This window comes from Narcine bancroftii, unplaced genomic scaffold (genome assembly GCF_036971445.1).
Source record: "Narcine bancroftii isolate sNarBan1 unplaced genomic scaffold, sNarBan1.hap1 Scaffold_78, whole genome shotgun sequence".
Taxonomy (NCBI): Eukaryota; Metazoa; Chordata; class Chondrichthyes; order Torpediniformes; family Narcinidae; genus Narcine; species Narcine bancroftii.
In genome coordinates, this window is record NW_027212285.1 from 1 (window position 1) to 25531 (window position 25531).

The following is a 25531-nucleotide window of genomic DNA, read 5'->3' on the forward strand; positions in this document are numbered from 1 at the left end:
TAGCTACACCTCTAGCTTTTGAATTGTATGATGCTGCCGCTATGTGTCCTGCCCAGTCTCTCTTTAATCTGTTATGTTCTACTTCAGTTAGATGCGTTTCCTGCACAAATGCTATATTTTTTCAGTAAATTTAATAGTCTCTTCCTTTTAATTTGGTTATGTATTCCACTAATGTTCATAGTCATATAGTTCAAAGTGTCCATCTCATCTTATTTACACCTCATTTCCGGTTCCTCACCACCACCATCCCCCTTTTCCCCATTTTCATCTCTCAGTTTTCCCTTTTTTAAACTGAATGTATGACAACACATTTAAAACATAAAATACTCCAACAACTCCCAGATCCAATATTACCTTAATCCCCCCCCCCCCCTCCCGAGTTGCCCCTTATCCCTTGTTGGGCAACCACAACTCCCTTTTCCATTTGGATTGTAGTCCTGTTTGCAAGTGTCAACTGATTTCGCAGTGATGGTTATTCTCTCCCCCCCAACTCCCCCAGAAAACACTTTTTTATGCATATAACAAAGCTCTCCCTTTTTTCCCCTTCCTTCCTTCCCTTCTTTAAGAGTTCAAAACTTATGACTGGGTCAAAAATATATTTTTTTGACCCTTGTATTCCAATGGTTTATTATCTTCTCTAATTTTATTCCTTGCCCGTTCCAGTATATTTTCTCTTGTATATCTCAAAAATTTTACTAAAATGGATCATAGATTTTGATGTGTCTTCAATTTCGGAGCTAGTGTTCTGTGTGCCCTTCCTATTTCCATTTCTTCCTGCATTTCTGTCATTCCCAGGACCTTCAGGATCCATTCTTTTATAAATTCCTTCATATCTGTGCCTTCTTCATCTTTCTTCAGGCCCGCTATTTTTAGTTTCACCTATAATTTTCAAACATAGCAATTTTCTGAGCTAACAACTCTTGTGTCTCTAATTTTTTTTTGTCACTTTCTTCCAATTTTCATCTTAAGTCGTTTACTTCCATTTCTACAGCCGTTTCTCAATCTTCCTCATTCTCTACTCTTTTCCCTATTTCTATCATGACTAGTTCTAATCTTTGCATTTTATCTTCTGTTCTTTTCATTTCTCTTTTAATGCTCTCATTTGTTCTTCAGAAAAAGCTTTATCTATATTTTGTCCATCTGTTTTACCTTCTATTTCTCTGTGAAGATCTTGATCTTCTGTGCTTGTACCTGTGTTTGTGTCTTTTTCTCCTCTTTGTATCTGTGTCTCGTCTGACTTTCCTGATGAGTTGCTTGTCTCACTTTGTCGGGCCTCTTGCTGTTGGTCCTCTCCTGAGCTGCTCATCTATCGGGCCTCCTGCTGCTGCTCCTCTTGCCGTTCACCTCGTCAACTTTCTTGCTCACTTCCTCTCCTGCCACCTTCCTCATCTTCCATCTGTGAGCCCTGGTATCGGGCATTCCCAGCTGGTCGCACTGTGATTGCCCGCTCCTCGGCTGAGCCCCCCCTCCCATCGGTGTTTTCTTTTACCTTAGATTGGCAACTTCAGGGGTTTCTACGAGGCTCTAAAGGCTGTGTTCGGCCCCTCAAGTCCAAAGCCCGCTGCGCAGCTCAGACGGCAAAGTCCTCCTCAGCGACAAGATCTCCATCCTCAACCGATGGTCAGAACACTTCCAATCTCTTTTCAGTGCCAACCGCTCACTCCAAGATTCCACCCTGCTCCAGCTCCCTCAACAGCCCCGAAGGCTAGAGCTGGATGAGGTCCTCACCCGGTATTAGACATATAAGGCAATTGAACAACTGAAAAGTGGCAAAGCAGCAGGTATGGATGGAATCCCCCCAGATGTCTGGAAGGCTGGCGGCAAAACTCTGCATGTCAAACTGCATGAGTTTTTCAAGCTTTGTTGGGACCAAGGAAAACTGCCTCAGGAGCTTCGTGATGCCATCATCATCACCCTGTACAAAAACAAAGGCGAGCAATCTGACTGCTCAAACTACAGGGGATTCACGCTGCTCTCCATTGCAGGCAAAATCTTCGCTAGGATTCTCCTAAATAGAATAATACCTAGTGTCGCTGAGAATATTCTCCCAGAATCACTGCGGCTTTCGCGCAAACAGGAACTACTGACATGGTCTTTGCCCTCAGAGAGCTCCAAGAAAAGTGCAGAGAACAAAACAAAGGACTCTACATCACCTTTGTTGACCTCACCAAAGCCTTCGACACTGTGAGCAGGAAAGGGCTTTGGCAAATACTAGAGCGCATCGGATGCCCCCCAAAGTTCCTCAACATGGTTATCCAACTGCACGAAAACCAAGAAGGTCGGGTCAGATACAGCAATGAGCTCTCTGAATCCTTCTCCATTAACAATGGCGTGAAGCAAGACTGTGTTCTCGCACCAACCCTCTTTTCAATCTTCAGCATGATGCTGAACCAAGCCATGAAAGACCTCAACAATGAAGACGCTGTTTACATCTGGTACCACACGGATGGCAGTCTTTTCAATCTGAGGCGCCTGCAAGCTCACACCAAGACACAAGAGAAACTTGTCCGTGAACTACTCTTTGCAGACGATGCCGCTTTAGTTGCCCATTCAGAGCCAGCTCTTCAGCGCTTGACGTCCTGTTTTGCAGAAACTGCCAAAATGTTTGACCTGGAAGTCAGCCTGAAGAAAACTGAGGTCCTCCATCAGCCAGATCCCCACCTTGACTACCAGCCCCCCCACATCTCCATCGGGCACACAAAACTCAAAACGGTCAACCAGTTTACCTATCTCGGCTGCACCATTTCATCAGATGCAAGGATCGACAACGAGATAGACAACAGACTCGCCAAGGCAAATAGCACCTTTGGAAGACTACACAAAAGAGTCTGGAAAAACAACCAACTGAAAAACCTCACAAAGATAAGCGTATACAGAGCTGTTGTCATACCCACACTCCTGTTCGGCTCCGAATCATGGGTCCTCTACCGGCATCACCTACGGCTCCTAGAACGCTCCATCCTCAACATTCATTGGAGCGCCTTCATCCCTAACATCGAAGTACTCGAGATGGCAGAGGCCGACAGTATCGAGTCCACGCTGCTGAAGATCCAGCTGCACTGGGTGGGTCACGTCTCCAGAATGGAGGACCATCGCCTTCCCAAGATCGTGTTATATGGCGAGCTCGCCACTGGCCACCGTGACAGAGGTGCACCAAAGAAGAGGTACAAGGACTGCCTAAAGAAATTTCTTGGTGCCTGCCACATTGACCACTGCCAGTGGGCTGATATCGCCTCAAACCGTACATCTTGGCGCCTCACAGTTCGGCGGGCAGCAACCTCCTTTGAAGAAGACCGCAGAGCCCACCTCACAAAAGACAAAGGAGGAAAAACCCAACACCCAACCCCAACCAACCAATTTTCCGCTGCAACCGTGTCTGCCTGTCCCGTATCGGACTTGTCAGCCACAAACGAGCCTGCAGCTGACGTGGACATTTTACCCCCTCCATAAATCTTCGTCCGCGAAGGCAAGCCAAAGAAAAAAAAAGATTGCGCATGTGCAGTTGCACACTTGTTTGGCTCAGAGAGCCATTTTTGCAGTCCACTGGTCGGGGGGTCGTGACTCCGCAGGGCCGACACCAACCTCGGAGAATGGGCGTTCTTCACCACCATGGCTCCTTGTTCCTTCGTGCAGGTAAGGCTTTCTTTTCCAGTGACTTTTTTTCCTGTTTTACTTTTTCCTTTTTGGGTGCCATCTACTTTCTCTTCTTTGCAACTTTATCTTTTATTTCTTATATTTTATATTTGTTGAACTTTGTCTTTTCTTGACTTTTTTTCTGGAGACGGCTGGTTTTACCCTACTGGCCACTACTGCATCACGTGACTCTTCAGAACCAGACCAAGATTGAGGAACAAAGCACACATTGATTTTGGGAATGCAGATGGAGCAAGAGGGTCGAAATGTGAAATGAACCTAAATGCGCACAATACACAAGGGTAAAAACAGGATCCTGTTGACACCATAGCCGCTTTCAGGTGCTCGGATGCAGGTAATGAGCTGGCAGACACGGCTGGGGGAGTGCAGCTGGGACGTTCAGGTGGCTGCGGAGAAGAACATGCTGGCTGAAGGAGAGCCGCGTCCGAGTGAATGCTGGCTTGTGTGGACTGTGGCCATAGTCCCATGCTGCTTTCAGGTGCAACGGGGGATTCTCTGAGCTGGAGAATATACCTACAGGGGGAGGGTTAGTATAATGGAGGATTAAAACCATGTGCCCAGATGCTTTTTGCTTATGTGGAACTGACGACACTGGGGCCACACTCTGGTCACCTTACTTTCAGAACTAGCAGATGTAATTAAACTCAGCCATGTGGATTTATCTGAAGATACACTTTGAAATGGAATTCCACTGCGAGGCCCAGGGAAAGCAGTTGTCAAATGCGACACTGAAATTGACGAATTGGTCACAATCTGTCTTGCTCGAAAAGTTTTAATAAGTCTTTGTATCTACGAGATACATCCTGGTTCCATAATAATTAATCTTCTAAATTGTAGAATGGTATGTTCAGTTTTGATTTTGACTGACAAATGTTAGAAGGAGTAGGCGCACGATTAATTGTTTTTTCCTAAATTTAGGATAGCATGGCATTGCAAAGCCTGAGAAGTTTTAACAAGTCTTTGTATCTCCAAGATAAACCAGGAAATCATAGCATCCTGGTTCCATAATAATTAATCTTCTAAATTGTAGAATGGTATGTTCAGTTTTGATTTTGACTGACAAATGTTAGAAGGAGTAGGCGCATGATTAATTGTTTTTGGGGTATATAAGGCTGTGGTCCTGCTGCTGAAGTTGAGATTCTCCGAGGGGTGGGAACACCCCTTGTCAAGAAGGAAGAACAGCCAGAGTCCGAGCAACGTCCCAGTCGGGGGAGGTGGAGAAGCTGCTACCGGCAGCCTGACAACCTACTACAAGTGTGCAGTCGTTGCCTCGCTTCGGCAGTTGGGACCAGTCCAAGCGTTGATAAGTATAGTTGGGAAGGGCTTGCATATTGTAGTTTGAAATCAGCTTTTGAATTTGTAATAAACATTTGAATAATCTGAACTGCTCTCGGTGTCTGTGTCTATTTTCTTTCGGTAGCTCAAACACTGTGACCAATCTAAAATGAACAAAATGAGAGGTACAAGTTTACCTAAGATGGTTAGGTAAGTGCTCCTCCTGGCAGGGTCCTCCACTTTCAGGTGGCCACCCGACAGCCGCATTGGGGTAGAATAGGCAGCTTTACTCTCCGATGTTCTGGCCACCTGAAAGCGGCTCGTGGTTAAGTGAAGAAAAACCCACAAATGCTGGAGAAACTCAGAAGGTCAAACAGTGCCTTTATGTAGCAAAGGTAAAGCGACCTCACCAACGTTTTGGGCTTGAGCCCTACGCAAGGAGTGAATACACTGCAGATAACAAGGGAGAAACCGACAGAGGCAGTGGTGGGAGAAATGACTTAAATACATACAGTCAACAGTCAGGATTAAGGTGATACTACATGCCCCACCCCTTGACCGGTACGGACACAGTTCTTGCTACCTAACCTTGGGACTCACCCCAACCCAAGTGTGAAGGGTGTTACCTGCCACAAGGGGTCAAAAGAGGCAGAACAAAGGGGCACATGGTCCTTTATAGTTCTGCAGACAGTACTGGGGGGCCCATCACTCAGGGCAGGCTGGGCCCCATTGGCTGCTGTGGCCAATGGCTCGAAGCTAAGTGCAGGGGTCAGCCAAGCTGATTCACCTGGGCCAATTGGGTGAAGGTCGGGGCTGAGCCTGGGCGGGCTGCCTGGTCTGCCTGGTCTGCAGCACCTGATTGAGGTGGGCCAATCGCAAGGGTCACCTTGATGGCTTGGGGTGACTGATGATTGGCATGGAATGTGTCCTCCGAATAGGAGCGCAGCAGCACCACCCTGTGATGGAATCAGCCTCTCCATTACAGGTAGCAGCTGTTCCTGAACTTGAGTCTTTGGTACCTAGACCTCTTCTGCATTTCCGCAGATTCCTGCATTTTTGCATCAGTTCAGAGTGGAGCCAATTACCGGGGAGCTCACGGCTGCCAGGATCACTTCTATCACCCATCCCTGCCTGCTGCCTTGGAGCAAGTCAAGTTCATGGACTATTTCCCCCAGATTAAAAAAGGTGAGGAGAGATGTGCCATCTGTGAAGTACAAAGGGGGGAAAACGGGGCTGGGACCATTGCTGGAACTGGATTGTGAAAGAAGGCAATGGTATCCGCTCCAGTGGGGGACAGTGACCAGTGCAGGACGGTGGCTGTCCAAGTGCCCAAGCTTCAAGGAGGCTTGAAATTGGAGCCAACAGACAGACAAGGAGGTTATACCACCACACAGTAGGCAGGGAAGATGGTGTTCATGGTAGAGTATCTGGTGACCCTGTAAAACGGTGAGCATGTGGCCCCTGGTGCCAGTTTGGGAGCAGCTGGGCTCGGGCCTGGTGTTGACAGGACAAGGAGGCAGGGGCACAGCACGACGAAGAAACGCTGCTGCTCAGATCCCACTGATGAAGGTGAACCAACATCGGTGTCAGGCCCCCATTCGCAGTGGCTGCGACGTGTACTCTCAGCCTGGAGGTGTAAAAATTGGGTGGTAAAGAAAGTGTTTGGTATGCTTGGCTTCATTGGGTAAGAAAGTCACATTGCAGCAATTATAAAACTTTGTTTAGGTTGCACGGGAGTATTGTGGGGAAGGGATGTGGGGGTATTGGAAAGGGTATAGAGTTTCACCAGGATGTTGCCTGGATTAGAGGGGATGAGCTCTGGGGAGAGGTTGGACAAACCTGGGTTGTTTTCTCTGGAGCATCAGAAGCTGAGGGGAAACCTGATAGAGGGTTATAAAATCATGAGAAGCATTAATGAGGCAGAATCTTTTCCCTAGACTAAAAGCATCATACATGAGTGGATATGTTTAAAGTGTGTGTGGGGAGGGGCACCAGGGAATAGAGCAATATTTTTTAAAAACAAACAGAGGTTTAGGTGCTAGGGGCAGTAGTGGAAACAGATAAAATAGTCGTGTTTAAAACACTTTCAGATAGATGCAGGGAATAGAGGGATGTCGATCGTGTGTCTTGTTTGATTTGGACATCATGTTTGGCACAGACATGAGGGAGAAGGGCCTGTTTCTGTGCTGTACAGTTCCATGTTCCATCTCATTTCCAATCACTGGCCTGGGCTCAGACTCTGGCTGAACTCGAGAGCAAATGTATTTCTGAAGAACACTTGGGACATCCCAATAAACTGGTAATGATCCAGTGCCCGACTGTTGAGAAATCGAGAGTTGGCACTGGGATCTGGTCCCACTTCCACACCAGCACTACCTGGAAACTCAGCTGCTTGGTTCCTCTCTTTGTTGAAATTTACCAGGTTCACTGGAAGGTTTATTATGGTTATAAAAAAAGTGGGCTTCCAGGTTAGCACGTTATTATGATGCCAGTGACCTGGGATCGAATCCGCCCACTGTGAAGATTACCCTTTCCCCTTGACTTGTGTAGGTTTTCCCCAGGGTGCACTGGTTTCCTCCCATGTTATAGAGATGTAGATTGGTTGGTTAATGGGTGTATTTGGGCAGTATCAGCTCATGGATCAGAAGGGTCTGGTATCCTGCTGTATCTCAAAATAAATGTATGTTGGAATAACATTCAATGATCTGGAAGATCCACCAGTCCAGCTCTGGCATTTCCATCATGCCAGATTCATGGAGTTTCACTGTACTGAGTACGTCGGCTACATACAAGAAACCCTTACAAGTGTGAACACGACCTGGCCACTCTTGGTGGGAACCTGGTTCTGACGTGGATCCCAGCATGGACTTTTCTCACTCTCCAGGGATGAGGGGTCTGCTTCCACCAAAAGGGTGAAAGGAGTGAAACAACATTCGAATGGGAAATAAAACCCAAGAACATCAACTCAAAACCATTTGCTCTTTTTCTAATAGAAAAACAGAATCAAGGGAGAAGGGCTTAGTACAGGAAACCAAAGGATTAACCATGCTCCTTGAATCATGAAGCAGGTTCAAGGGCCAAATGACCTACTCCTGCCATATTAAGTTCTATTTTAAATTTAGACATTTCGGCCCATGAGTCCATGCTACCCATTTACCCCCCATGAACCTACATCCCAGTATAATTTTGAAGGGTGGGAGGAAACAGGAGTCCCTGGAGAAAACTCACGCAGACACGGGGAGTATATATAAACACTTTGCAGACAGTCCGGGATTTGAACACGATCTCTGGCACTGTAAAGGCGTTGCGCTAACTGCTCACCAATCGTGCCTCCCCTTTTGAGAATGTTATTTTTTTTCCCAAGCAGATCATCATGAATCACACACATCTCAAAACAAGACCAATTTCAACAAGATTAGCAATAGATGACTGAACACGTTAGAGAGTAAGAGCACAGTTGCTCAATGGGAGGGGTATGAATGATAAAGAAGGTCCAAGGCAAACATGTTCCTAGTGGAGTAAAGGGCAGGAAATAGGAAGGTAAAGGAACGCTGGTGAAGAAATATTGAAGCACAGATCAGATACCAGCAGATAGGCTTGAGGGAATCCCTTGAGGAGTATCAGGAATGGAGGAGGATGATGAAGAGGGAAATAAGGAGGACTACCAAGTTCTTGGAGTTCACTTAACCAGTGATCTAATGTGGACACTTAACATCTCCTAACTTGTCAGGAAGGTGCAACAGCGACTGCACTTCCTGAGAAGACTGAAGCGGGCAAGGCTACCGGCCACCATTATGTCAACCTTCTACAGGAGGTCTATCGAGAGGGTCCTGGCCAGCTGCATCACAGTGGGGTACAGTTGCTGCAGAGAAATGGATTGCAGGTCAATCCACAGGATCTTTAGAGTGGCAGAGAGGTTCATTGGAATCTCCCTTCCCACTGACGGGATCTACTGGGATCGTTGTTTGAAGAGCCCACACAAAATCATTGAGGATCCCTTCCACCTGTACACGCCATCTTTCAGCTGCTCTGGTCGGGGAAGAGATACAGGGGTATCAGAGCCAGCACCACCAGGCTGAGGAACAGCTTCTTCCCATGGGCAGTGAGAATGGTGAACGACCAAAGGAACTACTCACATTAACCCTCTTGAGACTTTCATACTGATGAAACAATATTTATTTATTTGTATATATGGATACTTGTCCTGCGTGTGTATTGTTTGTCTGTACGTGTACAATGTCTGGTTATGTGTCTGCATGCTTTGCATCGAGGACTGGAGAATGCTGTTTTGGCAGGTTGTACTTGTACAATCAGATGACAACAAACTTGATTAAATGAGCTTTTAAGATGGCTTTGGCAGACAGTGCAAGGGATCTAAAAAATATATGAAGCAAAATTAGGGTCAGGAGGGAAAAAACATCCCCTTAAGGAACAGGAGGATGTCTATGTGTAGAGCCAGGGAAGATCTTAAATGAATGTCTTGTGAACGTGTTTACTGTGGAGCAAGATAAGCAGGAGTGGGAGGCAAGGGAGGTAACTGAAGACAGCTCAGGGAATGTCTGCTCCAGTAGTGAAGCGGTGTCAGCAGTCTCACATCATATCATGATGGATAAATCTCTGGGTCCAGACCAGGAACATCCCAGAACATCGTGGCAAGAGAGGAAAGAAAATTGTTGGGCCTGGACAAAAATTTCTAACTCATCACTGGGGGCAGGAGAAGTTCCAGAGGACAGGAGGATGGTGAAGGAGGTTATCTGGGTTGGCAATGGTATCTAGATTGTATGGGGAACCGGGCAGATAGAGTTCAACTCAGAGTGCAAGGTGCTGCATTTGGGAAAATTGTACCCGTACAGGATTTACTCTGTTACCAACAGGGCACTAAAGAGTGGTGTAGAGCAGAGCGAGACCAAGAGATGCAGGTACATCGCTTTTTTTTTTATATAATTTTTTATTTTTCACACCATAAATCACATTAACCATGATACACATTTTTTCCTTTTCACACATATACAATGTCATTTTCTCCCCTCCCACCCTCCCCACCTCCCCCCTCCCATCCATTTAAGGTATAAAATCTAGGATACATTAAACCAGTCAGACAATGTTGTCATTCAATAAAAATACACCAGAAATTCCACTGAGTCCATTCTTTTCATTTCCTTTTCCTTCCGTTAACTTAGGTAGTGATTGTCCCCGGTAGGTTTTCGCTATTGTGTTTAATATAAGGCTCCCATATTTGTTCGAATATTTCAATATTATTTCTTAAACTATATGTTATTTTTTCTAATGGAATACATTTATTCATTTCTATATACCATTGTTGTATTTTCAAATTATCTTCCAATTTCCAGGTTGACATAATACATTTTTTTGCTACGGCTAGAGCTATCTTAACAAATCTTTTTTGTGCATCCTCCAAATCAATTCCAAATTCTTTGTTTTTTATGTTACTTAGGAGAAAGATCTCTGGATTCTTTGGTATATTGTTTTCTGTTATTTTATCTGATTGAGATCTTCCCAAAATTTTTCTACTTTTTCACATGTCCAGATTGCATGAATTGTTGTTCTCATTTCTTTTTTACATCGAAAACATCTATCAGATATTGTTGGGTCCCATTTATTTAACTTTTGAGGTGTAATCCAGTTATATTGTATCATACGTAACCTCGTATTTATTGTATTTCTCATCGTTCCAGAGCATAACTTCTCCCATGTTTCCTTTTTTATCTTTATATTTAAATCCTGTTCCCATTTTTGTTTAGTTTTACCATTTGTTTCCTCATTCTCCTTTTCTTGCAGTTTAATATACATATTTGTTATAAATCTTTTGATTATCATTGTATCTGTAATCACATATTCAAAGTTACTTCCCTCTGGCAAACTCAAACTGCTTCCTAATTTATCCTTCAAGTAGGATCTCAATTGGTAATATGCCAGTGCTGTATCTTGAGTTATATTGTATTTATCTTTCATTTGTTCAAAGGATAATAATCTATTTCCTGAAAAACAATTTTCTATTCTTTTAATCCCTTTTTTCTCCCATTCTCTAAAGGAAAGGTTATCTATTGTAAAAGGGAGTAACTTGTTTTGCGTCAATATTAGTTTTGGTAATTGATAATTTGTTTTATTTCTTTCTACATGAATCTTCTTCCAAATATTGAGTAGATGATGTAATACTGGAGAACTTCTATGTTGTACCAATTTTTCATCCCATTTATATAATATGTGTTCAGGTGTCTTTTCCCCTATTTTATCTAATTCTAATCTAGTCCAATCTGGCTTTTCCCTTGTTTGATAAAAATCTGATAGGTATCTTAATTGTGCGGCTCTATAATAATTTTTAAAGTTTGGCAGTTGTAAGCCTCCTTGTTTATACCATTCTGTTAATTTATCTAGTGCTATCCTCGGTTTCCCCCCTTTCCATAAAATTTCCTTATTATTTTCTTTAACTCCTTGAAGAATTTCTCTGTCAGTTGTATTGGCAATGCCTGAAATAGGTATAATATCCTTGGAAAAATGTTCATTTTAATACAGTTTATCGTTCCTATTAGTGTTAATGGTAAATCTTTCCAATGCTCTAAATCATCCTGTAATTTTTTCATTAGTGGATAATAATTGAGTTTATATAGTTGGCCGAGATTTTTGTTTATTTGTACACCTAGGTATCTTATTGCTTGCATTTGCCATCTAAATGGTGATTCTTTCTTAAATTTTGAGAAATCCGCATCATTCATAGGCATTGCTTCACTTTTATTTACGTTGATCTTGTAACCCGACACTTCTCCATATTCCTTCAATTTCTTATATAATTCTTTTATTGATAGTTCTGGTTCTGTTAAGTATACTATAACATCATCCGCAAATAAACTGATTTTATATTCCTTGTCTTTTATTTTTATCCCTTTTATATTATTTTCTGTTCTTATCAATTCTGCTAGTGGTTCTATAGCTAACGCAAACAATAAAGGTGATAGTGAGCATCCCTGTCGTGTTAACCTGCTTAAGTTAAATTGTTTTGATACATGTCCATTTACTGTCACTTTCGCTGATGGTCCCTTATATAATGCTTTAATCCAATTAATATACTTCTCCGGTAAACTGAATTTTTGCAATACTTTGAACAAATAATTCCATTCTACTCTGTCAAAGGCCTTCTCTGCGTCTAAAGCAACTGCTACTGTTGGTGCTTTATTCCCTTCTACTGCATGAATTAAGTTAATAAATTTACAAATATTGTCTGTTGTGCGTCTTTTTTTGATAAATCGGGTTTGGTCTAGATTTACCATTTTCGGTACATACTCTGCTAATCTGTTTGCTAATAATTTAGCTATTATCTTATAATCTGTGTTAAGTAAAGATATTGGTCTATATGACGCTGGTGTGAGTGGATCTTTCCCTTGCGTTAGTATTACTGTAATTATTGCTGTTTTACAAGAATCTGGTAAGCTTTGCGTTTTATCAATCTGGTTGATTACTTCCAGGAGGGGCAGAATTAATAAGTCTTTAAATGTTTTATAGAATTCTATTTGGAATCCATCCTCTCCTGGTGTCTTATTATTTGGTAATTTTTTTTATTATCTCTTGTATTTCTACTATTCCAAATGGCTCTGTTAATTTATTTTGTTCCTCTATTTGTAGTTTTGGTAGTTCAATTTTAGTTAGAAATTCATCTATTTTCCCTTCTTTCCCTTCGTTTTCAGTTCGGTATAATTGTTCATAGAATTCTCTAAAGTTTTCCTTAATTTCTTTTGGATTATATGTAATTTGTTTGTCTTTTTTCCTTGATGCCAATACCATTTTCTTAGCTTGTTCTGTCTTAAGCTGCCATGCTAGGATTTTGTGCGTTTTTTCCCCTAGTTCATAATATTTGTTTTGTCTTCATTATATTTTTCTCCACCTTATATGTTTGTAGTGTTTCATATTTTATTTTTTTATCTGCCAATTCTCTTCTTTTAGTGATATCTTCCTTCATTACTAATTCTTTTTCTATATTTACTATTTCCCTTTCCAACTGCTCTGTTTCCAGATTATAGTCCTTCTTCATCTTGGTTACATAACTTATTATTTGCCCTCTAATGAATGCTTTCATTGCATCCCATAGTATAAACTTATCTTCCACTGATTCCGTATTTATTTCAAAATACATTTTAATTTGTTTTTCAATAAATTCTCTAAAATCCTGCCTTTTAAGTAACATGGGGTGCCACCATGGAGAGGTGCACCAAAGAAAAGGTACAAGGACTGCCTAAAGAAATCTCTTGGTGCCTGCCACATTGACCACTGCCAGTGGGCTGATATCGCCTCAAACCGTGCATCTTGGCGCCTCACAGTTTGGCAGGCAGCAACCTCCTTTGAAGAAGACCGCAGAGCCCACCTCACTGACAAAAGGCAAAGGAGGAAAAACCCAACACCCAACCCACCAATTTTCCTCTGCAGCCGCTGCAACCGTGTCTGCCTGTCCTGCATCGGACTTGTCAGCCACAAACGAGCCTGCAGCTGACGTGGACTTTTACCCCCTCCATAAATCTTCGTCCGCGAAGCCAAGCCAAAGAAAAAAAAAGATACATTCTTGGAGGGATGTCCTCTAACTTTACTGTCAATATTAAGGGTGAATGGTCCGATAGTATTCTAGCTTTATATTCTGGTTTTTTTACTCTATCTTGCATACGAGCTGATAACAAAAATAGGTCTATTCTTGAGTATGTTTTATGTCTAGCCGAGTAATATGAATATTCCTTTTCCTTTGGGTGTGGTTTCCTCCATATATCCAAAAGTTGCATTTCTTCCATCGATTTAATTATAAATTTGGTTACTTTGTTCTTTCTGTTAATTTTTTTCCCAGTTTTGTCCATATTTGAATCCAAATTCAGGTTGAAATCCCCTCCTATTAATATGTTCCCTTGCGTATCTGCTATCTTCAAAAAGATATCTTGCATAAACTTTTGATCTTCTTCGTTAGTTGAATATACATTGAGTAGATTCCAAAACTCCAAATATATCTGACATTTTATCATTACATATCTCCCTGCTGGATCTATCATTTCCTCTTCTATTTTAAATGGCACATTTTTACTAATTAATATTGCTACTCCTCTTGCTTTTGAATTATACGCTGCTGTTACGTGTCCTACCCAATCTCTCTTTAATTTCTTATGCTCCAATTCAGTTAAATGTGTTTCTTGCACAAATACTATATCAATTTTTTCTTTTTTCAGTAAATTTAGCAGTTTCTTCCTTTTAATTTGGTTATGTATTCCATTAATATTTAAAGTCATATAGTTCAACGTAGCCATTTTATACTTTGTTTATCTTCCCTTTCCGTTTCTCCATCATTACCTTTCCTTCTTATCCATTTCTGTTTTCTTGTTTTGAATCCTTTATAAGACAACATTCCTAAAACATCAAACATTTTCCTTATTCTCCTATTTAAAACTTCTTTAGGCCCAATCCCCCCTTCCCCTCCTGAGTTGTCCTTTATCCCTTGTCGGACAACCACATCTCCCCTCTCCATTTGGATTTGTGAATTCACTCGCAAGCATCAGCTGATTTTGCAGTGACCGTAACACCCCCCCACCTAGCCCCCCCCAGAAAAGATTTCACTTTTCATATGTAACAAAGGTCACTCTTTTAATTCCCTCCTTATTCCCTCTATTCCTTTTCCTTCCCTTATTAATTCTTGTCTATACTATCTATATTTTCCTCTAAATACGGATACATTCATGTATGCACATTATACATATACACACATATACCTCTTTACCCACATACATATAAATTGTGGTCATTTTTACTCTTATTACATGTCTTCATCTCTCTGTTTGTTTTGTAGTTGTTCTGCAAATTTCCTTGCTTCCTCTGGATCCGAGAATAGTTTTTTTTCCATAAGATCGTTTTCGATGTTTTGAACTCCTTCCTCTTCTTCAGGAGTTCAAAACTTATGTCTTTTTAGTTTGCAGTCTTTTGTACTCTCGTTACACGTCTTCATCTCTCAGTCTATTTTGTAATTGTTCTGCAAATTTTCGTGCTTCCTCTGGATCTGAGAATAGTCTGTTTTGTTGTCCTGGAATAAATATTTTCAATACCGCTGGATGCTTTAGTATAAATTTATACCCTTTCTTCCATAAAATCGCCTTTGCTATATTGAACTCCTTTCTCTTCTTCAGGAGTTCAAAACTTATATCTGGATAAATGAAGATTTTTTGCCCTTTGTACTCCAGTGGCTTATTGTCCTCTCTTACTTTTTCCATTGTTTTCTCCAGTACCTTTTCTCTTGTAGTATATCTTAGGAATTTTACTAAAACAGATCTTGGCTTTTGTTGTGATTGTGGTTTAAAGGCCAATGCTCTATGTGCCCTTTCTATTTCTATTTCTTGCTGTAGTTCTGGACATCCTAGGATCCTAGGGATCCAATCTTTTATAAACTCTCTCATATTCTTGCCTTCTTCATCTTCCTTAAGGCCCACTATCTTTATGTTATTTCTTCTGTTATAATTTTCCATTATATCTATTTTCTGAGCTAACAGTTCTTGTGTCTCTTTAACTTTTTTATTAGATTCCTCTAATTTCTTTTTTAAGTCTACCTCCATTTCTACTGCTGCTTCTCGTTCTTGCACCTTGTCCATTCTTTTTCCCATTTCTGATAAGGTCATATCTATTTTATTCATTTTCTCTTCTGTATTGTTTATTCTTCTTCTTAAATCATTAAATTCTTGCGCTTGCCATTCTTTAAATGACTCCATGTATTCTTTAATAAGAGAAAGTATATCCTTTATCTTGCCTTTCCCTTCTTCTTCTATTTCACTGTACTCTTCCTCTTCTTCTTCCTCTGGGTTGGCCACCTGTTGTTTCTTTGTTGCCCTTTTCTTCTCTTCTTTCTTGTTTTCGTTGTCTTCTATGTTCTCCTCTTGCTGCAGGTGTTCTGCAGTTGTCATTGCCGGCTGTGGAGATCGACTCCCCAGGGTACATCGCTTGTTAAAGGTGGCAGCACAGGTAGAACAGAGTAGTTCATGGGTCAGGGCACCAAACACAAGTGTTGGCGCGTCATGTTGAAGTTATTCAAGATGTTGGTGAGGTCACATTTGGAATATTGTGTGTAGTTTTCATTGCCCAGTGATAGGAAGGAGATTATAAAGTTGGAAAGGTTGCAGAAGAGGTTTACAAAGTTAATGCTGGAATAGGGAAGTCGAGAGATTAAAAAAAAGGCCTGTTTTCCTGAGAGCCTAGTAGTTTGAGAGGTTGATCTTCTTGAGGTTTATAAAATTATGAGGGCCATAGATATGGTGAATAGTGAGAGTTTGTTTCATGAGTAGGGGAATCCAAGATGAGAGGGCTAACTCTAAGGTGAGGGCATGATGATGAGAGCGTGGTGTGCACATGGAATGAGCTGCCAGACACAGTAGTAGAAGCAGGGACATTAGCTCCCTTTAAGAAACACTTGGATAACTGTGGCTGAAAGGGGATAGGAGCGGTCTGGGACTAATACAGGCAGGAGAGCACGTGGGTCAGCATGGAGAAGCTGGGCTGTGGGCCAGTTCCTGTGTTGCAGGACTCTGACTCTAGAAACAAACACAGCTACTGTCAATAAATAACATTCGAGTTCAGGGCGAAAGAGAGCCCAACAAATTCACCTGGGAGGAATTCTGGTAAACCAGATTGGGGATGCTGGATATGGAATGAGAATTCAGGAGATGGAGATTAAGGAGGTCGAGAGAAGGGAGCAAGGTGGTCCACTCTGTGCAAGAAGTGCTATCCACCAAAGCATATCTGATGAAATGCATCCAGAAGCTTGCGTTATTTTATAATGAAATGGACTGAACTATGCAAGAATACTTATACATTTTAAAATTTTCTTAGTGTATGTGATTATGCACTGTGTGAGAAGTGTATTGTGTTCAGTGCATCCTGGTCCAGAGAAACAATGTTTTGCCTGGTTGTACAGAGGATAATAAACGAAATGGTCTTGAAGGGCCAGATGGAGATGGTTGGGTGATGGGAATGTAGGGCAAGAGTGGGACGGCAGATCGATCTCCATGCTGATAGTGTGACCCAGAAAAATCTTAAGGAGGAAGAGAGTACGGACGATGCAGGAGAGGCTGGTCGGCCTGAAAGACTCAACAGTACAGAGAATGGGGAAAGAAAACCGCACTGCCAAGAAGCTGCTGAACACCACTTTCCTGTTAACCACGCTAACAAATGGACATTTTTTTCCCCCAAAAAGGTTTGCTTTCTGAAAAAGAAATTAGGGATTGTGATAGACAACTTCAAGCTGAACACAAAGATAATTTCAGATTTCCTGCATCACGTAGGAAGTTGGAGAAACATTAACTTTTATTGAATTGCATGTTTCATCGCATAATGATGCTGACACATTCCGTTAGATCAACTGACCTAAAATGTTTTGTTGCTGATTTTCGTTTGTACTCAGCACCTGATGCTTCTTGTGTCAGCATCCAACAATAGTCGGCCAGCATTGATGGATTCTGGTTGCCCTGATATCACTTTTCCATGGTCGCAAATTTCACCACGTTCGACACTGACGGCACCAGGATCAGCAGGGTCGAAGCCCAAGTGCAAATGCAGAAAATGAATTTTCAATGAGATGTTTCACTTCATGGATTTTTAATGTGTGAAGACTTAAAATATGACAGGAAATCACAAAAAATAGCTGAAGAACAGAATAAGATAAGACAACTTTAAGATGATTCTCGTGATCAGCAGCCTTAAATCCATAAAATACACCCAAAAGTGTTCAGGGAGCAAAACTTTTTGTTGTCCAGTTTAATCAGGTGAGTCTGCACCAAATGCCCATCAGAATCCACGGATGCAGGGTTCTCCAGCACATTTGTATATTGAACTCCAACAGAACCAGCTGACAGGTGATTGAGAAGGTGCAGTTACTAGCTTCAGGGATCCTGGTAATTTTCCCCACACTCAGCCTTCCAGAAATAACAACAGAAGAAAGCACATACTCCACGGTTGTACAAAAATCAGTGACATGTCATCCCAGGTAGCTAACGGACAGGGAAGAGCATGGAGCTCGGCTGAGCTTGATACTGTTGAGCTGAAGCCAGAGTTCAGTACCCAATGAAAACCCCAAACCTGCATACAGGGGATGTTTTTCACTGCGACAGTGTTCCTGACACCACAGGAAACATGGAGGGGGTGCAGGGGAGAGGAGGGAGACCCTGGCCCATGGGCAAAGTTACCTGATCCGTGAGTGCAGGAATCCAATGATGCTACTGTACCAGAGCACCATTCACACCTCCTGTTGCCTGGGGCATCCATCCTCCGACAACTTCATTAGAGGCCATGGGGGAAGACGGTGAAGAGGACTGTACCGGTGGGGTTCACCCAGAAGTCCACGACCAAGGTCAGGGTCTTGATTCCCAGAAACTGAAAGGTGGGCAGGATCTGTGTGACCAGACACCTTCCCTGACAGGCCTTGCCCTCGTCCAAGGTGAACATAGCGATGGAGAACTTCTGCTGTCCACCGATCTCTGCACGGTTGACCACGGCATAGGCAAACCCATCAGCAGCCAGCGGTCGAGACCACAGCTCAAAGTCACCTTGCTGTGGAGAGGTCAGAGCAGTCACTGAGGTGTAAGGCAGGGTTGCCCACAGGGGCACACCCACAATGGGGCAGCAGGAGAAGCCTTCCCCACAGTGAGACAGGCCTCATCCACCCACCATCACCCACAGTGGGCCAGGCCTCACCCACCTACCATCAAGCCCAGGGCTCATCCACCGAATGGTGCTGGGTAAGCCACTTAGTCACAACTCTACTTGGAAACCTGCAGTGAAACTTTTCCTCCCCCCCCCCCCACTCCCAACCCGGATTCTTCCACCCATCCCCCAAACCTACCTTAACTCCACTCCCCCACTCATTCACCCACCCCAACACCCCCACACCCACCCTCCACATCTTGGGAGGAGTACTGAGCCAACAAGAAGACACTGACAGTGGAGTCCCTTCCTCGATGACAGCCCAGGTTACCCAGACCCCCATTTGAAGTTACTGGGAGCCTGCCAATGGCAGACCTGCAAGGCGGACCTGACACAGATCCCTGAGTGACCGCAGTGGGCAAAGGGGAGGGTTTGGGCAACTCACCCTGGTGACTTGGTGGCCCTGGATGCCCAAGGGGTCCTGGTTAATGGCGATGACATGGCGGTTCTGCAGCAGAGCCTTGGAAGCAGCATCAATGTGACGGAGATCATTGGACATCAGCAGGGGGGCGGCCATCATTGCCCACAGCACCATCTGGGTCACCTGCTGATTATGGCTCAGCCCAAAGTTCCCGATGACGAGCTGGGAAAGCAAACAGGGGTCACAGGGCCACAATCTGGGGGTGTGGGGGAATGGCGGGGGCACCATCTGGGGGGGAACGGCTGGCGGGGGCGCCATCCGGGGCGGGGGGGAACGGGGGGGGCGCCACCCGGGGCGGGGGGGAACGGGGGGGGGGGGGGGCGCCGCCCGGGGCGGGGGGGAACAGGGGGGGGGGGCGCCGCCCGGGGCGGGGGGGGAACGGGGAGGGGCGCCGCCCGGGGCGGGGGGGAACAGGGGGGGCGCCGCCCGGGGAGGGGGGGAACGGCGGGCGCGCCGCCCGGGGAGGGGGGGAACGGCGGGCGCGCCGCCCGGGGAGGGGGGGAACGGCGGGGGCGCCGCCCGGGGCGGGGGGGGAACGGCGGGGGCGCCGCCCGGGGCGGGGGGGAACGGCGGGGGCGCCGCCCGGGGCGGGGGGGAACGGCGGGGGCGCCGCCCGGGGCGGGGGGGAACGGCGGGGGCGCCGCCCGGGGCGGGGGGGAACGGCGGGGGCGCCGCCCGGGGCGGGGGGAACGGCGGGGGCGCCGCCCGGGGCGGGGGGGGAACGGCGGGGGCGCCGCCCGGGGCGGGGGGGAACGGGGAGGGGTGCCGCCCGGGGCGGGGGGGAACGGGGGGGGCGCCGCCCGGGGCGGGGGGGAACGGGGGGGGGCGCCGCCCGGGGCGGGGGGGAACGGCGGGGGCGCCGCCCGGGGCGGGGGGAACGGCGGGGGCGCCGCCCGGGGCGGGGGGGGAACGGCGGGGGCGCCGCCCGGGGCGGGGGGGAACGGGGAGGGGTGCCGCCCGGGGCGGGGGGGAACGGGGGGGGCGCCGCCCGGGGCGGGGGGGGAACGGGGGGGGGGCGCCGCCCGGGGCGGGGGGGGAACGGCGGGGGCGCCGCCCGGGGCGGGGGGGAACGGCGGGGGCGCCGCCCGGGGCGGGGGGGGAACGGCGGGGGCGCCGCCCGGGGCGGGGGGGAACGGCGGGGGGGAACGGCGGGGGCGCCGCCCGGGGTGGGGGGGGAACGGCGGGGGCGCCGCCCGGGGCGGGGGGGAACGGCGGGGGCGCCGCCCGGGGCGGGGGGGAACGGCGGGGGCGCCGCCCGGGGCGGGGGGGAACGGCGGGGGCGCCGCCCGGGGCGGGGGGGGAACGGCGGGGGCGCCGCCCGGGGCGGGGGGGAACGGCGGGGGCGCCGCCCGGGGCGGGGGGGAACGGCGGGGGCGCCACCTGGGCCGATCGTGGGGTCACAGGCCAGGTGGAAGGGGTAGAGGGACCACAAGCTGGGGGGTGTGGGGCTGGTCCGCAGGGCCACAGGCTGTGTGGGGGAGGGTTGTGGTCGCGCAGCCACAAGCCAGATGGGAGGGTCAGGCTATCTGAAGGGGGGGGTGGGGGAGTGTTCAGGCTATCTGAAGGGAGGGACAGGTGAGGGGCAGAGGAGAGCAAGACCAAGCTGTCACTCACTATTAACTACGGACTCACCATGTCTGGGTCATTCCAGCCCCCAGGCCCTGCCACGGGCCCAACTTCACGCTGGTGGGCAGTTGTCCAATCAATGATGCTCTTCACCGAGACCCAGGAGTCAAGGATGTCCCCGTGATTCCGCCACTGATTGCAGTATCTCCGCACCTCGGTGTAATTGGGCTGAGATGGGACAGGAGAGAGAAGGTGAGAGGATGGCGGAGGGCCAAGGGAGGGAAAAGTGGAGGGGGGAGAGGACTATTGAAACATCACTATTTAATGTATTTTTTTCACAACAACATAGACATTATTCAGAATTAATTATTTGCAAAAGGAAACCATTTCATAGTTTCTTCCATCATTGTACACTATCGCCACCATTGTGGTCCCTCTAGTTGTTACTCCCCTCTCCGTTGTTTGAGGGCCTTCCTTCCGTCTCAGTCCCTCATCCCCAGTAACAGAAGCATTCTGGAAACTAGACCGTGGTCCTTCCCCACAGCTGCACCAAGCCTCCGTGCACCCTCAGCATGTCCTGTCACATGGAGGAGCCAGCCAGCAGCAGTGCTGCACCAACCTTTAAGGTTCTGTTTAATGTCACCAAAGAAAAGGTACAAGGACTGCCTAAAGAAATCTCTTGGTGCCTGCCACATTGACCACCGCCAGTGGACTGATATCGCCTCAAACTGTGCATCTTGGCGCCTCAGTTTGGCGGGCAGCAACCTCCTTTGAAGAAGACCGCAGAGCCCACCTCACTGACAAAAGGCAAAGGAGGAAAAACCCAACACCCAACCCCAACCAACCAATTTTCCCCTGCAACCGCTGCAACCGTGTCTGCCTGTCCCGCATCGGACTTGTCAGCCACAAACGAGCCTGCAGCTGACGTGGACATTTACCCCCTCCATAAATCTTCGTCCGCGAAGCCAAGCCAAAGAAAGAGAATGTCACATAATAATACATTTTAAAAGCTATAGCATACATAATACCCAGCAACCTTTGCCCATCGTATGGCAAACAAAGTCGCCATTGGGATTGTCCAGTGCCCCTTCGATTAGAGACAAAGAGAAGCAAAAAAGTCTCCTCAGAGACACTGAGCATCAGCCCAAGCTCCAGATCTAAACCTCCAGCACAATCAGGAAGCCTTCAGCACCCACTCAAAACCTGGCCCTGACACCTGGTTCCCATGAGCTAGTCTCCAGTAGCCTGCAGCCCATGTGGGTGCCCCATCCATAAAGACATCATGGTTAGTGTAATGTTTAGCACAACGCCGTTACAGTGCCAGCAATCAGGACTGGGGTAAGGAGTTTGTATGTTTTCCCAGTGTCTGCGTGGGTTTTCCCCATGGATTCCAGTTTCCTAGCTCTAATCAAAATGTACCGGGATGTAGATTGGGCGGCACAGACTCGTGGGCTGAATGTCTAAATTTATAAATCATCTTGCCTACAGCCAGTGTGGTTCCTTTCAGCTGCTGAGCACCTTGCTGGTCCACTGCAGGGTCGTCTTCTAGACTCCTCCTCAACAACAGGGGTGTTACCCCGTTTCTGGTCCGCTGTTGCCCTGGTGTCTACAACCCCTCGTGGTTGCTGTCCAGCACAGGCTCCACCATCTTGGGCACAGATCTCGTGGTTGCAGGATTTCACTGACTAACACCGTCGGCTCCTTTAACTGGCAGGTGAAAACAGCAGAGCCATGGCATTCAGACTGGTGGTTGAAACCTTCAGAGTAGCATTGTGTCTCTGCTCCCCACTGTCCTAGGTGTGCACCAGCATTGACATTTTAAATCAAGTCTCCATGCTGAAAGGCCAACGTGTCCAGCAGACCAAAGTGCACCTTTCACCAAGTTGATTGATTTATGGGCTATTCCTGAGGATGTAGCCAGAGTCCTCTAACCCACTGTTGCTGGGGGTGAACCAGGACCAGGACCCTTTCACTGCTCACACTCTTAGCGAATCGACATTCGACAGAGTATCATTGCTGTTGGTGCATTTGTGCTCATGGCCATAAACTGTCAGGGTCAGGGCACAGTTGTGGTCCGACACATGCAGAGGGATGTCATGGCATTGTGAAGAGTACAGGGCCAAGGTCATTAGGGGTGGAGGTTTCTGGTGACATGGCATGAGGGACACTGGGAGAAATGTAATCCAGGCTTGTAAAACAGGAAAACCAGTTCCTTGTGGAGAGAACAGCAACTGGCAGGCGTGGACGATGCAAATTGACAGGGAACACTGTCAAACTGCACAGGGTTTTAGGGCTCACTGATAAAAGGTGAAAGAGACTGATGGAACAGGCCGGATGTATAAACCTGCCTGGCCAGGCTGGAGACACCACGCTTCACGCACTGCTCTGGTGTCTCCAAGCCACCTGTACGTGCGGGAAGGCTCTGGAAGGTTTTATCATATTTTAAGACCCAACCTGCTTAAAAGGCCAGACGTATACAGGCCACTCGCAGGAGTACACGATACTTCGTCCTGTCTGATTCAAGGCCACCGACATGTTTTTATAACCTGAAAACAGAAGATTAACAAGGTTAGGGCCACTACTTGAGCGATGCTCCTCTACCTCACAGAGCAGCTAGATCCATGGACCTCGTACAACACAGGTTTGGCTGCATACATCACAGTTCAGCATGGCTCGAAGCCAAAGCCTCTGTGCACCCTGGGTTTCAGCAAAGTTGACTGGTGGGGTCGCACAGCAGTCAGTCCAGATGGCCTGCAGCAGACAGCAACCCCAATGTAATCAGTCACCCAGCCTAACTCACGTTCACCACCCCCCCCCCCCCCACCCTCGCTCACCTTCAATCAGCTGGTCCAAGCTGACAAAGTTGCAGCCGTCAAACTTTAGGAGATCCACACCCCACTCAGCAAAGGTCTGGGCATCCAGTTCATAGAAGCCATAACTGCCCGGATACCCGGCACAAGTGTGAGTGCCCACGTCCTGATAGATGCCCAGCTTCAGGCCTTTAGAATGTACCTGCCTCAGGAGAAATGGGCCAAAGTCAACATGAGGTGAAGTGCCTCGCAGCTCCAGCAACACTGGTTCGATGCCGACCTCCGGTGCTGTCTGGGTGGAGTCTGCACCTTCACCCCATAACTCAGATTTCCCCCCACATCCTAACGTCATGCGAGTCTTTTCGTTAAATTTCTGTGTAAATTCATGAGTATGTGAGAAAAATGGATTGGGATTAGAACCATAGAATGCTAGTGCACAGAAACAGGCCCTTCTGCACATCTAGTCCATGCCAAACTAATTCCTCCCAGTCCACTGACCTCCTCCAAGACTACACCCCTCCACATACCTGTCCAAATTTTTCTTAAACGTGGGTCGAACCTGCATTCGTCTCTTCAGTTGGCAACTCCTTCTGCTCTCACAACTCTGCGTGAAGGATTTGCCCCTAATTTTCCCCTTGAACATTTCACCCTTAACCTGTGTCCTCTAGCTCTTGTCTCATCCAAGCTAAGTGAGAAAAACCTACTTGTATTTACACTCTAATTTTGTACAATGCTGTCAAATCTCCCCTCATTCTTCAACTGTCCAGGGAATAAACACTCAATCAGCAGAATCTTTCCCAGTAACTACGTTCCTCAAGACCCAAATCATCTTCGCTGCACTCTTTCAATCTTGCTGATAACGTGCGGGTGGGATTAAGGCGACTGGCCGGTTCGTGGTTAGTAGGTGAGTGCGTGGAAGGTCCTCTCACAAGAATTTGCCGAGTGAAAGTGGTCAGGTGTCGGGATCCGGTGCAATTGCAAACAGGTGGTACTTACGTAGTCTGCCAGCTGTCTTATGCCATTGGGGAAGCGTTTGGGGTCAGCCTGCAGCCGGTGGTCAGCATCCCGGGTGACGTACATCCAGCAATCATCGATGCACACGTATTCATAGCCAACGTCCTTCCAGCCTTCTGCTGCCATCACATCAGCCATCTGCATATAGAGTTTCTCACTGTGCCAGACAGACAGAAACCGTCATTCTCAACTGGCTCCACGGGCAGGGGCGCTCCACCCCAACCTAGCACCCACGGGCGGGGACGCTCCCTCACCTGATGCAGTTGTCCGGATCGGCGCGGCAGTCGATGTGGCACAGAAAGCGCTCCCAGTGCAGCCACCCCATGGGCGGGGTCCTGGCCAGCCCGTTGTCCAGGGCCGTAGCCCGCGGGAGCAGCCCCAGGCCGACCAAAGCCCAGCCGGGCAACAGCAGCCACCGCAACGCCCGCACCTTCATTGCGTCGCCACTTCCGCATTGTCGCGCTCACCCCGGTCACAAGCGATAGATCAGCCAATCAGCGCCGGCACGGAGCTATCAGCAGGAGGGACAGAGCGGGAAGGGACCCGGTGGGGTCGGGGCCAGGTGTGCAGGGGCTAGGTAGGGGAGGGACCAGGTGTGAAGGGGATAGGTGGGGAGGGGACACATGAGGGCAGGGACAGGTGGGGGAGGGGCTAGGTGGGGAAGGGCCAGGTGGGGGAGGCTCGGTGGGAGAGGGTCAGGTGTCACAGGGAGCAGGTGGGGAGGAGCCAGGTGTGAGAGGGAGCAGGAAGGGAGGGGCCAGGTTGGGGAGGGGCCAGGTTGGGGAGGGGCCAGGTTGGGGAGGGGCCAGGTTGGGGAGGGGCCAGGTTGGGGAGGGGCCAGGTTGGGGAGGGGCCAGGTTGGGGAGGGGCCAGGTTGGGGAGGGGCCCAAGAGGGAGGGGGCCGAGGGAGGGGGCCAAGAGGGAGAGGGCCAAGAGGGAGAGGGGCCAAGCGGGAGAAGGATCAGGTGGGGCCGGGGCTAGGTGGAAGTGGGGCCAGGTGGGAGAGGGAGCAGGTGAGGAGGGGCCAGGTGGGAGAAGGTGCAAGTGGGGTGGGGCCAGGTGGGAGAAG

General features: G+C 47.5%; 1 protein-coding gene across 1 annotated transcript; it reads right to left on the bottom strand.

Moving 5' to 3' along the window:
* Positions 1–17530: 17530 nt before the first annotated feature.
* On the bottom strand, positions 17531–24930 carry LOC138751164 (alpha-galactosidase A-like). The gene is made up of 7 exons (XM_069913220.1): positions 24717–24930; positions 24445–24619; positions 23473–23650; positions 23093–23184; positions 20705–20866; positions 19037–19234; positions 17531–18498 (listed from the first exon to the last, which is right to left on the bottom strand). The coding sequence occupies exons 1-7, from the start codon at positions 24896–24898 to the stop codon at positions 18229–18231; spliced, it is 1257 nt and encodes a 418-aa protein (XP_069769321.1). The 5' UTR covers positions 24899–24930; the 3' UTR covers positions 17531–18228.
* Positions 24931–25531: the final 601 nt, after the last annotated feature.

Coding starts and splice junctions, on each gene's coding strand:
- LOC138751164 (XM_069913220.1), bottom strand. CDS start 24,898: ATGAAGGTGCGGGCGTTGCGGTGGCTGCTGTTGCCCGGCTGGGCTTTG. Junction 23,185..23,472: donor CTTGGACCAGCTGATTGAAG/GTGAGCGAGGGT, acceptor TTCTGTTTTCAG/GTTATAAAAACATGTCGGTG. Junction 20,867..23,092: donor ACGTCTGGCCTTTTAAGCAG/GTTGGGTCTTAA, acceptor GTCCCATCTCAG/CCCAATTACACCGAGGTGCG.